The 16,823-nt window shown below is 38.0% G+C and overlaps 1 protein-coding gene across 2 annotated transcripts in view; it reads left to right on the top strand.

The window, feature by feature from the left end:
* CCDC126 (coiled-coil domain containing 126) overlaps positions 1-15,398 on the top strand; it is a 44,139-nt gene extending 28,741 nt beyond the window's left edge. For both annotated transcript variants that reach the window (XM_040260678.1, XM_040260677.1), the window contains one exon: positions 13,559-15,398. In XM_040260678.1, coding sequence (XP_040116612.1) covers positions 13,559-13,743 — 185 coding nt within the window. In that variant the 3' untranslated portion in view covers positions 13,744-15,398. The remainder of the gene's footprint in view (positions 1-13,558) is intronic.
* Positions 15,399-16,823: the final 1,425 nt, after the last annotated feature.

Below are 16,823 nucleotides of genomic sequence, written 5' to 3' on the forward strand. Positions count from 1 at the left end.
GCTCAACAGGGAAACAGAAAGTCTTAGGAGATAAATAGAGCATATAAAGAAAAACTAAATGGAAATTTTTGGACTGAAAAATACAATGACTGAAATGAAAAGTATGAGTTAGCAGATTGACTCAAAAGTAGAAAGGAGAGAACGGAGGATAGAATCAGTGAACTGAACTATAGAACGATGTAATTACCCAACCTGAACAACAGAGAGAAAATAGACTTAAAATTCTAGTGCATTAGGGACCTGTAGGATTATAACAGAAGATATAACTTCTGTGGAAGAGAATGAGGGCAGAGCTAGAAAAGTAGTTCAAAAAAATTATGACCAAAAACTTTCTAAATTTTTCAAGAGACACAGACCTCAGATTCAGGAAGCTGAGTGAACCCCAAGTATGATTAGTGAAAAAAGTCCATGCCCCTGATACATCATAAGTAAGCTTCTGAAAACTTAAAAGAGCAACTTAGGAAAAAGACCACTTGGACTTACCTGGTGACCTTAGGGTTCTGGGCTGTCACTGTGGTGGCCTGGCTTCAATCCTTGGTCAAGGACGATCCCACAAACTGTGTGATATGGCCAAAAAAAAAAAAAAAAAAAATCTTTTCAAAAGCACCTAGAGAAAAACAACACTTAACAGTGAGAAGACAATTCAAATGATAGTGGATTTCTCATCAGAAACCATCAAGACTAGAAATAAGTGGCATGTGTGTGTGTGTGTGTGTATATATATATATGTATTTAATTGGAGGATAATTGCTTTACAATGTTGTGTTGGTTTCTGGCACATTTTGTTTTAAATGCTTAAAGAAAAGAACTCTTAATCCAGAATTCTATACCCAGTGAAAATATCCTTTAGAAATTAAGGGAAATCAAAGGTATTTCTTAGATGAAGGAAAAGAGTTTGTTACCAGCAGACCTACACTAAGAAAACAGCTAAAGAAGTTCTTTCAATGGAAAAGAAATGATAAAAATAGAGGAAACTTGGAACAATCAGGAAGGAAAGAAAAACACAATGCATAAAAATAAAGGTAGGTCACCAGATTCTTTTTCTTCTTGATTTTTCTAAACTGAAGCAAAAATTGTTGAAGGAAAAATTATAACACTGCTTGATGTGATTCTAAATTTATGTAGAGGAAATATTTAAGGCAGTATCTTATAAATGAGGTAGTTGGTAAAAGGATGGCATATTCAGATTTTTAAATCTGAATAAAACAAATCAAGGGGAGGGAGAGATGGACTTTAAGAAATTCGCTGCTTATGCAGTTGTGGAGCCTGGAAAGTCCAAAATCTTCAAGGCAGGCTGAAAATTCTGTCAAGAACTGATGTTTAGGTCCTGAGTCTGAAGGCAGTCAGTCTGGGGACAAAATTGTTCCTGTTCCAGAAACCTTAGTCTTTTCTTAAGATCTTCAGCTTACTAGATGAAGTATACCCACATTATGGTGAGTAATTACATTACTGAAAGTCTACTGGTTTAAATGCTGTGCTAAGTTGCTTCAGTCATGTCTGATTCTTTGAAACCCTATGGACTGTAGCTTGCCAGCCTCCTTTGTCCATGGGATTCTCAGGAAAGAATACTAGAGTGGGTTGCCATGCCCTCCTCCAGGGGATCTTCCTGACCCAGGGATCAAACCTGAGTATACTGTGGCTTCTGCATTGCAGGTGGATTCTTTACCACTGGGCCTTGCTAATCCCATCTAAAAAGTACTTTCGCAGCAATATCCAGACTGGTAGATTTGTCTCCATACCTTGGCCTAGCTGAATTGACACAGAATGAACCGTCACAGATGATCGTTGTTGTTCAGTTGCTCAGTCGTGTCCTACTCTTTGCAACCCCGTGGACTGCAGTACGCCAGGCTTTCCTGTTCTTCACCATCTCCTGGAGCTTGCTCAAACTCGTGTCCATTGAGTTGGTGATGCCATCCAACTATCTCATCCTCTGTTGCTTCCTTCTCCTTCTGCCTTCAGTCTTTCCCAGCATCAGGATCTTTTCCAGTGAGTCAGCTCTTCCCATCAGGTGGCCAAAGTATTGGAGTTCCAGCTTCAGCATCAGTCCTTCCTGTGAATATTCAGGATTGATTTCCTTTAGGATTGACTGGTTTGATCTTGCAGTCCAAAGAACTCTCGAGAGTCTTCTCCAATACCATAGTTTGAAAGCATCAATTCTTCAGCACTCAGCCTTCTTTGTGGTCCAGCTCTCACATCCATACATGACTACTGGAAAAACAGTATCTTGGACGCTATGGACCTTTGTTAGCAAAGTAATGTCTCTGCTTTTTAATATGCTGTCTAGGTTGGTAATAGCTTTCCTTCCAAGGAGTAAACATCTTTTAATTTCATGGCTGCAGTCACCATTTGCAGTGATTTTGTAGCCCAAGAAGATAAAATTTGTCACTGTTTCCATTGTTTCCATATCTATTTGCCATGAAATGATGGGACCAGATGTGATGATCTTCGTTTTCTGAATGTTGACTTTGAAGCCAACTTTTTCTCTCTCCTCTTTCACCTTAATGAAGAGACTTTTTAGTTCCTCTTTACTTTCTGCTATAAAGGTGGTGTCATCTACACATCTGAGGTTATTGATATTTTTCCCTGCAATCTTGATTCCAGCTTGTGCCTTATCCAGCCAGGCATTCACATGATGTACTCTGCATATAAGTTAAATAAGCAGGATGACAGTATACAGCCTTGATGTACTCCTTTCCCAATTTTGGATCAGTCTGTTATTCTATGTCTGGTTCTAACTGTTGTTACTTCTTGACTTGCATACAGGTTTCTTAAGAGGCAGGTAAGGTGGTCTGGTATTGCCATCCCTTGAAGAATTTTCCACAGTTTGTTGTGATCCACATAGTCAAAGGCTTTAGTGTAGTCAGTGAAGCAGAAGTAGATGTTTTTCTGGAATTCTCTTGCTTTTTCTATGATCCAACGGATGTTGGCAATTTGATCTCTGGTTCCTCTGCCTTTTCTGAATCCAGCTTAAACATCTGTAACTTCTTGGTTCATGTACTGTTAAAGCCTCACTTGGAGAATTTTGAGCATTACTTTGTTAGCATGTAAAATGAGTATGGTAGTTTGAACATTATTTGGCATTGCCTTTCTTAGGGATTGGAATGAAAACTGACCTTTTCCAGTCCTGTGGCCACTGCTGAGTTTTCCACATTTGCTGGCATATTGAGTGCAGCACTTTCACAGCATCATCTTTTAGGATTTGAAATAGCTCAACTGGAATTCCATCACCTCCACTAGCTTTGTTGGTAGTGATGCTTCCTAAGGCCCACTTAACTTAGCACTCCAAGATATCTGGTTTTAGGTGAGTGATCACACCGTCATGGTTATCTGGATCATTAAGATCTTTTTTTGTATATTTCTTCTATGTACTCTTGCCATCGGTTTGTAATCTCTTTTGCTTCTGTTAGGTCCATACTCTTTTCTCTCCTTTATTGTGCCCATCTTTGCATGGAATGCCTCTTTGGCATCACTGATTTTCTTGAAGAGATCTCTAGGCTTTCCTATTCTGTTGTTTTCCTCTATTTCTCTGCCTTGTTCATTTAGGATGGCTCTCTTCTCTCTCCTTGCTATTCTTTGGAACTCTGCATTCAGATGGATATATCTTTCCTTTTCTCCTTTGCCTTTCACTTCTCTTCTTTTCTCAGCTATTTGTAAGACCTCCTCAGACAACCATTTTGTCTTTTTGCATTTCTTTTTCTTTGGGATGGTTTTTCTTAAATCTTTTAAAAAATTTTTATTGGAGTATAGTTGATTTATAATATTGTATTTCAGGTGCATAGGAAAGTGAATCAGTGATACATATATCCATTCTTTTTTATATTCTTTTCCCATATGGGTCATTAGAGATTACTGAATAGAGTTCCCTGTGCTATGCAATAGGTCCTTATTATCTATTTTATATTTAGTAGTGTGTGTATGTATATTGGGTTGTTGGAAAAGGCTGTTTGCTAAGACCAGTGCATTCTCTTAGCAAAACTCTGTTAGCTTTTGCTTTGCTTTATTTTGTACTCCAATGCCACATTTGCCTGTTACTCCAGGTATCTCTTGACTTCTTCTGTTTGCATTCCAGTCCCCTATAATGAAAAGGACATCTATTTTGCGTGTTAGTTCTGGAAGATCTTCTAGGTCTTCATAGAACCGTTCAACTTCAGCTTCTTTTGCATTAGTGGTTAGAGCATAGACTTGGATTCTGTGATACAGAATGATATGCCTTGGAAACTAACCAAGATCACTCTGTCATTTTTGAGATTGCACCCAGGTACTGCATTTTGGATTCTTTTGTTGACTGTGAGGACTTCTTCATCTTTCGCTGCCAAGGATATAATTAGTCTGTTTTCGGTATTGACCATCTGGTGATGTCCATGTGTAGAGTCGTCTCTTGTGTTGTTAGAAGACAATGTTTGTTATGACCAGTGGATTCTCTTGGCTTAACTCTGTTAGCCTTTGCACTGCTTCATTTTATACTCCAAGGCCAAATTGGCCTGTTACTCCAGGTATCTCTTGACTTCCTACTTTTGCATTCCAGTCCCCTGTGATGAAAAGGACATTCTTTTGTTTGTTTTTTTGGTGTTAGTTCTAGAACGTCTTGTAGGTCTTTATAGAACCGTTCAACTTCAGCTTCTTCCACATTTGTGGTTGGGGCATAGACTTGGATTACTGTGATATTGAATGGCTTGCACTGGAAATGAACAGAGATCATTCTGTAGTTTTTGAGATTTCATCCAAGTACTGCATTTTGGACTCTTGCTGATTATGGGGGCTACTCCATTTCTTCTAAGGGATTTTTGCCCACAGTAATAGATATAATGGTCATCTGAATTAAATTCACCCATTCCAGTCCATTTAGTTCACTGATTGCTAAAATGTTGATGTACACTCTTGCCATCTCCTGTTTGACCACTTTCAGTTTAGCTTGATTCATGAACCTAACATTTCATGTTCCTATACAGTATTGTTCTTTACAGCATCAGACTTTACTTCTACCACCAGACATATCCACAGCTTTGGGTTCTTTATGCTTTGGCTCCGGCTCTTCATTCCTTTTGGAGATATATCTCCACTCTACTCCAGTAGTGTTTTGAGCACCTACCAACCTGGGGGAGTTCATCTTTCTGGGTTGTATCTTTTTGCATTTTTCATACTTTTCATAGGGTTCTCAAGGCAAGAATACTAAAGTGGTTTACCATTCCCTTTTGCAGTGGACCACATTTTGTCAGAACTCTCCACCATGACCCATGCATCTTGGGTGGCCCTACACAGCATGGTTTATAGTATCATTGAGTTAGACAAGGCTGTGGTCCATGTGATAAGTTTGGTTAGTTTTCTGTGATTGTGGTTTTCATTCTGTCTTCCCTCTGATAAAGATAAGAGGCTTGTGGAAGCTTCCTGATGGGAGGGACTGGCTGTGGGGAAACTGGGTCTTGCTCTGGTTGGGGAGGCCATGCTCAATAAATCTTTAATCCAATTTTCTGCTGATGGGTGAGGCTGTGTTCCCTCCCTGTATCTTGGCCTTAGGCCAAACTATGTTAGGGGTAATGGTGACCTCTTGCAAAAGGACTTAAGCCAGGATGCTGTGGCTCCCATGACTGTTGTAGTCAGTGCCCCTGCTTCCACAGTAGACCACTGTCAACCCACACCTGTGCTGGAGGCTCCAGGACATTCACAGGCAAGTCTGGCTCAGTCTCTTGTGGGGTCACCGCTCCTTTCTCCTGCTTCCTGGTGCATACAAGGTTTTGTTGTGCCCTCCAAAAGTCTGTTTCCCCAGTCCTGTGGAAGTTCTGTAATCAAATCCCACTGACCTTCAAAGTCAATTTCCCTGGGGATTCTCAGTCCCTTTGCTGGATCTGCTGGATCACAGATGGTTAAGAGAGGTAAAGCTTCTGTATATCACTGTGATTGGTAAAATGACTATCGTACATTACGTATATGATGTAATATCCAGAACAACTAAAACTTGCAGAGAGATACATTTAAAAACCCTTCAGAAATATGAAAAAAATTCTAAAAAATACACAAGTACCCCATAGGAAGGCAGGAAAAGGAAAACAGGGAAGTGAAAAAACAGAACAAACAAAAGATGAAATTTCAGACTTAAGTCCTAATGTACCAGAATTGCATTAATTATTAGTGTCATAAACGCACTAGTTGGAGGACATTGGCAGATTGGGTTAAAACGTGACAAAGTATGTGCTGTCTACAAGAAACTCACTTCAAACTTAATGATACTGGCTGGCTGTAAGTAGAAGGATTGGAAAAGATATTTCATGCAAATATTTGTCAAAGGAAAGCAGGAATGTCTACATGAATAACAGATCAAGTAGACTTCAGAGGAAAGAAAACTACCAGTGTTAGAGAAGGACATTATATAATCATAAAGGGGTCAATCCACCCAGAAAAAATAACCGTCCTAAATGTATCTACAAAAATGATAGAACTGAAAATAAAAATAGATAAATCCACAATTATAGTTGAGAATTTAAACACTGCTCTCTCAGAAACTGATAGAACTAGGCAGAAAATCTACAAAGATATAAAAGACCTGAAGAACACAGTCTAAGCAGTGGACTCCTACATATATGGAAGCTCCATCAATAACAGCAAGATATACATTTTTGTTTTCAAATTCTGTAAGCATTTTATTTATCATTGAAGAAGAAACACAGGAGCATTGTGTTGGCTTCAATGAGACCAAATAGTTAATCTTTAACATAGCTACTACACTCCAAAAGTGAAGTCAACACAGGGGATATACATGGGTTTTAACAGTCCATAGAACATTTACCAAAATAGTTATCCTAAGACATAAAACAAACTTCAGCAAATTTTTAAGAATTAAGATCGTAAAGTGTATTCTGTGACTGCAGTGAGCTCAAATTAGAAATAAAAGAGTGGTAATAGGACAATCCCCAAATGAAAGTGCAACATAAAAAATTGTGGGACACAGCTACAGCCATGCTGAGAGAGAAATTTACTTTAGAAAAGTACATACTTTAGAAAAGAGAAGTCTTAAATGGGTAATCTGAGCTCCCACCTCAAGAACCTAGAAAAAAAAGAGCAAAAGAAACCCAGAGCAGAGCAGAAAGAAGGAAATGATTAAAGTAAGAACAGAAATAAATGAAACTGAAAGAAAATCAGTAGAGAAAATCAATGCGACAAAGAGCTTTTCCTTTGAAAGAGTGGGGAATAAACTGGCAAACTTCTAATAAGACTGACAGAAAAATTGCAGTGTCACTATAGACTCTGCAAACATCAAAAGCATGATAAGAGACAACTATGAACAGCTCTACACATAAACATAGTAACTTATATGAAAGGGGTTAGTACCTCTTAATGGAGAAGGCAGTGGCACCCCACTCCAGTACTCTTGCCTGGAAAATCCCATGGATGGAGGAGCCTGGTGGGCTGCAATCCATGGGGTCGCTAAGAGTCGGGTACGACTGAGCGACTTCACTTTCACTTTTCACTTTGATGCATTGGAGAAAGAAATGGCAACCCACTCCAGTGTTCTTGCCTGGTGAATCCCAGAGACGGGGGAGCCTGGTGGGCTGCCGTCTATGGGGTCGCACAGAGTTGGACACGACTGAAGCGTTAGCAGCAGCATCAGCAGTTACTCTAAAACCATGAACTAGCACAGTCACCCAGTATGGAATAAGTAATTTGAATAGCTCTGCATAGGCATAGTTCAGAGATACTTGGTTCTAGACCACTGCAATAAAGCAAGTCATTCCAAGTTTTTGGTTTCACAGTGCATGTAAAAGTTACATTTACACTGTAGTTTATTAGGTGTACAATAGTAATAGCATTATCTAAGAAACCAAATAAATGTACATACCATAATTAAAAATACTTTATTGCTAAGAAGTGCTAACCATTATCTGAGCCTTCAGCAAGTCATAATTTTTTTTTTTTTAAACTGGTCTTGCCTTGATGTCAATGGCTGATGACTGGTCAGGGTGGTGTTGCTGAGGGTTGGCGGGCTGACAATATCTTAACATAAAACAACAGTGAAGTTTGCCGCATCAGTTGACTGATTCACAAATGATTTCTCTATAGTACGCCATGCTGTTTGATAGTGTTTTAGCCACAGTAGAACTTCTTTCAGAATTGAAATAAGTCCTCAAACTCTGCTGCTGCTTTGCAAACTAAGTTTATGTAATATTCTTAGTGTTTTTTTTTTTTCTTTTTTTCTCATTTCAAGTCTTCATAGCAACTTCATTAGGAGTAGAGTCCATGTCAGTAAACCAGTTACTTTACTCATTCCTTAAAGAAGCAACTCCTCATTTGTTAAAGGGTTTTTATTGTTTGCTAATTTTTTTTTCTGTCATGAGATTGCATCAACTCAGTGACAGTCGTCAGGCTTCACTTCGAATTCCAGTCCCCATACTGTTTTCACATATCTGCACATCTGATCACAGATCACCATAACAATTACCATAATGAAAAAGTTTGAAATATTGCAATAATTACCAAAATGTGACACAGAGACATGAAGAGAGCAAGCACTGTTGGAAAAATGGCACCGATACACTTCCTTGGCACAGGGTTGCCACAACCTGTCAATTTGTATAAAAAAAAATTTTGTATATAAAAAAAAAAATCACACACGCACACAAAAATCACAGTATTTACAAAGTGAGATAATGTTTGTAACTGCTAGGGAAATTGACTATAGTTTAAGAACTTCCAAAAAGAACTCTTCAGGCCCAGGTGGTTGCACTGGAGAATTCTATCAGAAATTTTAATAGCAATCTAGAACCAGACATCTTGGAATGTGAAGTCAAGTGGGCCTTAGAAAGCATCACTACGAACAAAGCTAGTGGAGGTGGTGGAATTCCAGTTGAGCCATTTCAAATACTGAAAGATGATGCTGTGAAAGTGCTGCACTCAATATGCCAGCAAATTTGGAAAACTCAGCAGTGGCCACAGGACTGGAAAAGGTCAGTTTTCATTCCAATTCCAAAGAAAGGCAATGCCAAAGAATGCTCAAACTACCTCACAATTGCACTCATCTCACATGCTAGTAAAGTAATGCTCAAAATTCTCCAAGCCAGGCTTCAGCAATACGTGAACCGTGAACTCCCTGACGTTCCAGCTGGTTTTAGAAAAGGCAGAGGAACCAGAGATCAAATTGCCAACATCCACTGGATCATGGAAAAAGCAAGAGAGTTCCAGAAAAACACCTATTTCTGCTTTATTGACTATGCCAAAGCTTTGACTGTGTGGATCACAATAAACTGTGGAAAATTCTTCAAGAGATGGGAATACCAGACCACCTGACCTGCCTCTTGAGAAATTTGTATGTAGGTCAGGAAGCAACAGTTAGAACTGGACATGGAACAACAGACTGGTTCCAAATAGGAAAAGGAGTCCGTCAAGGCTGAATATTGTCACCCTGCTTATTTAACTTCTATGCAGAGTACATCATGAGAAACGCTGGACTGGATGAAGCACAAGCTGGAATCAAGATTGCTGGGAGAAATATCAATAACCTCAGATATGCAGATGATACCACCCTTATGGCAGAAAGTGAAGAGGAACTCAAAAGCCTCTTGATGAAAGGGAAAGAGGAGAGTGAAAAAGTTGGTTTAAAGCTCAACATTCAGAAAACAAAGATCATGGCATCCGGTCCCATCACTTCATGGCAGATAGATGGGGAAACAGTGGAAACCGTGTCAGACTTTATTTTGGGGGGCTCCAGAATCACTGCAGATGGTGACTGCAGCCATGAAATTAAAAGACGCTTATTCCTTGGAAGGAAAGTTATGACCAACCTAGATAGCATATTCAAAAGCAGAGACATTACTTTGCCGACTAAGGTCCGTCTAGTCAAGGCTATGTTTTTTCCAGTAGTCATGTATGGAAGTGAGAGTTGGACTGTGAAGAAAGCTGAGCGCCAAAGAAATGATGCTTTTGAACTGTGGTGTTGGAAAAGACTCTTGAGAGTCCCTTGGACTGCAAGGAGATCCAACCAGTCCATTCTGAAGGAGATCAACCCTGGGATTTCTTTGGAAGGAATGATGCTAAAGCTGAAACTCCAGTACTTTGGCCACCTCATGCAAAGAATTGACTCATTGGAAAAAACTCTGATGCTGGGAGGGATTGGGGGCAGGAGGAGAAGGGGACGACAGAGGATGAGATGGCTGGATGGCATCACGGACTCGATGGACATGAGTCTGGGTGAATTCTGGGAGATGGTGATGTACAGGGAGGCCTGGCATGCTGTGATTCATGGGGTCGCAAAGAGTCGGACACGACTGAGCGACTGAACTGAACTGAACTGAGTATCAATCTTACAGAGTCATTTCCAGAAAATAGAAGAGGAGAGAACACTTCCCAGTTCAGTTATAAGGTTAGTATTAACTTTACATCAAAACCAAAGACTGTATTGGTAATAATAACTAAAGACCAGTATTCCTCATGAGTATAGATGTGCAGGTCCTTAGGAAAAACTTAGCAAGTGGAATTCAACAACATATACAGAGAATTAATTACTGTTACCAAGTGGAATTTATTCCAGGGATGCAAGTCTGTTTTAATTTTCAAAAAGCAATCAGCTTAATCCATCATACTAGAAGGTTAATGAAAAGAAAGTGAGGGTTACTGTAAGAGAGCAACCCAGGAATCCTTGTGGTGAAGGAAACACTCTGCATCTTGACTGTACCAGTATCAGTACTCTAGTAGTGATGTTTTGTGTGATTTTGCAAGATGTCACTGTTGGGGGAAACTGGGTAAAGGGTACTGAAATCTTGTATTTGTTACTTCTTGCACTTAGATCATTATGTAGCTTTTCTTTTCTCGCTTAAAAACTAGGCTTTTTTAATGTACCTAGGTGTTTAATTTGCATGGGAAGTTTGATGGGAACATCTCTTGATCTACTCATGAGATCTAAACAGTGTGCCTTGCATTCTTAAGTAGGGAAGTAATAAAATATTTGTTGAATGATATAATTTATTCAGCACTCAATGGGAGAGGGTAGCTGTATTAAAAATGTAAAAGACTGAACAATTAATGTCCACTTAATTACAGAGTTTATGAGGCTTTTGAAATGATTTTTACCTAGCTATTTGCTCTGATATTTAAATTAGCTTTTAGTTCTTAGGGAGCATTCTTGTTTTGTTGCTGGCTTCACAATAAAATTTTTCAGTGAGTAATTTGTTTTGATCAAGAAGTGACTTCTAACTTCCTCCGTTGTACAATTAAGCAGATGTTAGTGGCAGTAAAATATTCATTTGAATTTGAAAAATATTAATAAGGAAAAGTTTTTGACTTACGCTTTAAACACTTAATATATTTTATTTTCATTAGTCATTTTTGCATTTTACTATAATTGTGTTTCTTTTTTGTGTACACATGGTTAATTTTATTTGTATCTGCCTCTCTTCACATTTATACAAATAGTAAAACCTATTGAGATATAAATAAGAGATAAATCAAGATAGAGACATATAGGTATGGAAGTTTATTTTACTTTGTGTAATATCTTTAAGGTTCATCCATTTTGTATCATGTATTAGAGATCATTGTTCCTTTTTATGGCTAAATAATATTCTCTTGTATGTGAATACCACATTTTGTTGATCTTGTCACCTACTGACGGACACTTAGGTTATTTCCACCTTTTGGCTATTGTGAATAATTCTGAAATAAACATTGGTGTACAGGTACCTCTTTGAGTCTCTTCTTTCACTTTTTAAAGGTATATACCTAGGAGTGGAATTTCTGGGTCGTATGGTTCGATCCCTGGGTTGGGAAGATCCCCTGGAGAAGGGAAAGGCTACCCACTCCAGTATTCTGGCCTAGAGAATTCCATGGACTATATAATCCATGGGGTCGCAAAGAGTCAGGCATGACTGAGCGGCTTTCACTTTCACTTTTTTCATGGTATGTGTAGCTTTTTTAGAAACTGCCTGGCTGTTTTGCATGATGGCTATGCCATTTTATAGTCCCACTAGCAGTATATGCGGATTCTAACTTCCTCATGTTCTTGCCAGTGTTTATTATTTTCTCTTTCTTTGATTATAGTCATCCTAGCAGGTGTAAAGTGGTGTATCATGTGATGTTTAGTATTATTTCACATGCTTGTTGATCAGTTGCATATCGTCTTTGGAGAAATGTTTTTTCAAGTCCTTTGCTGATTTTAAAAATTGAGTGGTTTATCTTTTTATTGTTGGGTTTAGGAGTTCTTTATATGCTCTTGATATTAAGCCCTTGTCAGATACATGATTTGCAAATATTTTCTTCCATTTGTAGATTGTCATCTCCTTTTCTGGATAGTATCTTTTGATATCCAAAAGTTTTAAATTTTGATAAAGTCCAATATACCTATTTTATTTTTCTTCTACCTATTTTTTTTCTGATGACTTAGTAGCAGAACCGTTAACAATTTTATTAGCTGTTGTTAAAATGATTTTTTTCTCTGATCACAGATTGGGGTTGAGGTGGGTCCAGGATCAACAAAAAATAACTATATTAGTTGTCACTGACTGAATACCTAATATGTGCTAGGTGCCATTGGGAATCCTGAGTAAAGAGACTTAAAATGAAGCAGAGGGTCATAATTTCATTCTTTTTTTTTTCTTTTTATTTTAATTGGAGGCTAATTACAATATTGTGGTGGTTTTGCCATACATTGACATGAATCCACCATGGGTGTACATGTGTTCCCCATCCTGACCCTCCCTCCCACCTCCTTCCCCATACCATCTCTCAGGGTCATCCCAGTGCATCAGCCCTGAGCACCTTGTCTCATGCATCGAGCCTGGACTGATGATCTCTTTCACATATGGTAATATACATGTTTCAGTGCTGTTCTCTCAAATCATCCCACCCTCGCCTTCGCCCACAGAGTCCAAAAGACTGTTCTTTACATCTGTGTCTCTTTTGCTGTCTCACATATAGGGTCATCATTACCATCTTTCTAAATTCCATATATATGCGTTAATATACTGTATTGGTGTATTTCTTTCTGATTTACTTCGCATAATTTCATTCTTGCCAGTTAAATTCTGCTGACATCATGTAACCTCCCAGAGAGATTAGAAGATAGTTCCCCCTATCATTTGCTAGTCAAAACTACTATCTGTACTGCACTAACCAGGTTCCTGGCTCTGCTCTGGTTCCTGGGTTCCCCCCACATTTCAGCCTGTGGAGTTTCTAGGTTTTTTTGTTTCTACATTTCATTGAGTTTCTTACTTAGGTAGCTTTTTACCTTACCTGCGTAGCCCACAGTCATCTTTACAGACTGCTTAAGAGTCTCAAAGTAACTGGATTTCTTACAGAGGGACTAACATTTTAAACCAGCCCTTAAATCTGTTTTATTGCATTAGAAAAGTGAGTTTCCCCACATTTATAACTGACATTATTCCTATAAGAAGCTCTGTATGTGATACTATTGATTAAAATACTGGGGCTTTTCCTGTTTGTGGTTTGAGTGCTTTCTCTCTAGTATATTTCAGATGATTCAATAATTGTTCATGTTTCCCGTCAAACTATGAAAGCACAAATATTAAGTGCTCTATCACTGTTTATTATGATTTATTCTCATTTTTTTTCCCCCTAGCGGATCTAAGAAGAACAATTGCTGTCCTTTTGGATGACATTTTACAACGTTTGGTAAAGCTGGAGAACAAAGTCGACTATATTGTTGTGAATGGCTCAGCAGCTAGCACTCCTAGTGGTACTAGTGGGAATCCAGTGCCACTGACCACAAATAAAAGGATAAAAGCATCAGGCAGCATTAGATAGCAGTTGAAGATCACCTTGTGCTGCTACATTCACCATGGATTATATCCTATGGCAGAAAATCACTGGCTGGCATAGAGGAATACTTTACAATAAAAGCTCTACACATTTTCAAGGAATATGCTGGATTCATGGAACTTTAATTCTGTATATAATTTAAAAAGTTATTAGTTTGCTTTCAGGCACATCTCTTCAATGCTGTACTATAGCCTTAAAGGGAATTTGGTAACATGGTTGATGTAGTAAGCAGGTAGGTGATCTTTGTATAAATCTTTGTGTTTGAGACCAAGTTGAAACAAAAACACTGAAAGACGGATTCATTTCTACAAAATATTTATTTAAATATATAACATATTTTTTAGACAAATGAGGAATATTGTTATTGAGTCGTTTTGTCATTTGTTATGGATAGATGTAACTGTTGGACTAATACTATTAGAAAATGTGGTTACTTCCAGTACTTACTATATTTTGTTATTCAGATTATGAACAGAGAGAAAGGAAGTATAATGTTGAAAATAGTGTTTTGAAATGATGACCCAAAGAATGTCTTCATTTGCACTATCCCTTCAGAATAACTGAAGGTTATTGTATATTAAAAAAAATTACATTTGTAAGAGTATAATCTTGAAATGGGTAGTAGCCACTGTTTGTAAACTATTCTAAACATTGGGGCAATTAAATAACATTAAAATAGTAATCTCCAATCTCGTATGTAACATTTTCTTATATACTTGTATTCTGAAGAATAGAAGATATTTTTATGATGAGATTAAATATTCATGATTTTTCATATAGATGAACGTTAATTTAAAAATGTAACACTTTGAGTGATTATGCTGTCAAGAAAGCACATTATTTCCATATTTAGGTAATTTTTGCTTTTATCGTATTGACAAGGGAGGGGGATACTGAGATATTTGTGAGACTGGAACTCTTAAGGACTTTAGCCAGATGTATATAATAAAAGTATTTGTGTTGCATTAAATTGTTTGGATAATGTTAACAGTATAGTATATAGAATATATACTCTTTATGAAATGTTGGATTTGTATGATACACAGTAGATATTCATTTTATATAGTGACCACTTAAAAATAAGAGCATTTAAAATGTAATTTAAATTATGAAGATGGACTATCTTTTCAGGAAAACAGCTATTCTATATATAGCACAAGAGAGCTCAATCTTGGGTAATTCTGGTATAGAGCAAAGTACACCTTTATTTAAATTTTCCTTGTTGCAAATTTAATTGCCATATGGTGCCCTATGTTTCATAGTATTTATTCTCTAAGTGGAGCTAGCTTCTAGATTTAGACTGTATTGTATTTAGTTTTGGAAATTGTATTGTTCATTATTACAATGTGCTACCAGACGTGGTAGCAATAATTATACTGGTTTATTAGTGTAAGTATGAGAAAATACTTCTTGAAGGTATCTTTGCAAACTCTTCCCTGTACCCTGCCTTATGTGAAGAAATTATTTACATACCATTTCCAGGTGAAGTTTGGAATAGTTGTTCAGTCTCTCATTAGATGTGTACATTTTTTGTTTTTGTTTTCAGGGATGAAATAAAATGTATTATTTGTACTTTAAAGTGTTATAAGTTTTCTTCTTTAATGGTGATTGTTCTTTTAATAAATGGTAAGTGATTAAAAGGAATTTTAGATAATTTGGGGTTTTGTTCCATCAATTCAAAAGAGAAAAATGAAAGATTGCCTTGTTCAGATTAGAAGAGTCTGAACTTGGGGATTGATGGGAATGAATTCTGAGGTTTGTGATTGGAAGTGGTTCCTAGGTTTGTTCCCTCAAGTTCAAGTTTACTGTGGAGCATAGTTGATTAACAGTGTTGTGTTAGTTTCAGGTATCCAGCAAAGGGTTTCAGTTATATATGTGTGTGTTCTTTTTTAAATTCTTACTTCATTAGGTTATTACAGAATACCGAACAGAGTTCCCTGTGTTGTACAGTAGGTCCTTGTTGATTATCTATTTTAAACATAGCAGTGTGTACATGTCAATCCCAAACTCCCAATATATTCCTCCCCCTCTGCCCCTCCCTCCTGTTAACCATAAGCTTATGCTGTAAGTCTGTGAGTATATTTATGTTTTGTAAATAAGTTCATTTGTATCATTATTTTAGATTTTGTATATAAGCAGTATCATACGATCTTTGCCTTTGTCTGACTTACTTCAGTTTGTATGATAATCTTCAGGTCCATCCATGTTGCTGCAAATGGCATTATTTCTTTCTTTTTAATGTCTGAGTAATATTCCAGCACACGTGCATGTGTTTGTGTGTGTGTGCACGTGTGTGTGAGTTCACTTCAGTCACTCAGTTGTATCTGACTCTTTGCGACCCCATGAATCACAGCATGCCAGGCCTCCCTGTCCATCACCAACTCCCGGAGTTCACTCAGACTCACGTCCATCGAGTTGGTGATGCCATCCAGCCATCTCATCCTCTGTCGTCCCCTTCTCCTCCTGCCCCCAATCCCTCCCAGCATCAGAGTCTTTTCCAGTGGGTCAACTCTTTGCGTGAGGTAGCCAAAGCACTGGAGTTTCAGCTTTAGCATCATTCCTTCCAAAGAAATCCCAGGGCTGACCTCCTTCAGAATGGACTGGTTGGATCTCCTTGCAGTCCAAGGGACTCTCAAGAGTCTTCTTCAACACCACAGTTCAAAAGCATCATTTCTTTGGCACTCAGCCTTCTTCACAGTCCAACTCTCACATCCACACATGACCACAGGAAAAACCATAGCCTTGACTAGACGGACCTTAGTCGGCAAAGTAATGTCTCTGCTTTTGAATATGCTATCTAGGTTGGTCATAACTTTCCTTCCAAGGAGTAAGCGTCTTTTAATTTCACAGCTGCAGTCACCATCTGCAGTGATTTTGGAGCCCCCCAAAATAAAGTCTGACACTGTTTCCACTGTTTCCCCATCTATTTCCCATGAAGTGATGGGACCGGATGCCATGATCTTCGTTTTCTGAATGTTGAACTTTAAGCCAACTTGTTCACTCTCTTTCCCTTTCATCAAGAGGCTTTTGAGTTCCTCTTCACTTTCTGCCATAAGGGTGGTGTC

The sequence above is a fragment of the Oryx dammah genome, unplaced genomic scaffold, assembly GCF_014754425.2.
Source record: "Oryx dammah isolate SB20612 unplaced genomic scaffold, SCBI_Odam_1.1 HiC_scaffold_18, whole genome shotgun sequence".
In the NCBI taxonomy this organism is placed as follows: domain Eukaryota; kingdom Metazoa; phylum Chordata; class Mammalia; order Artiodactyla; family Bovidae; genus Oryx; species Oryx dammah.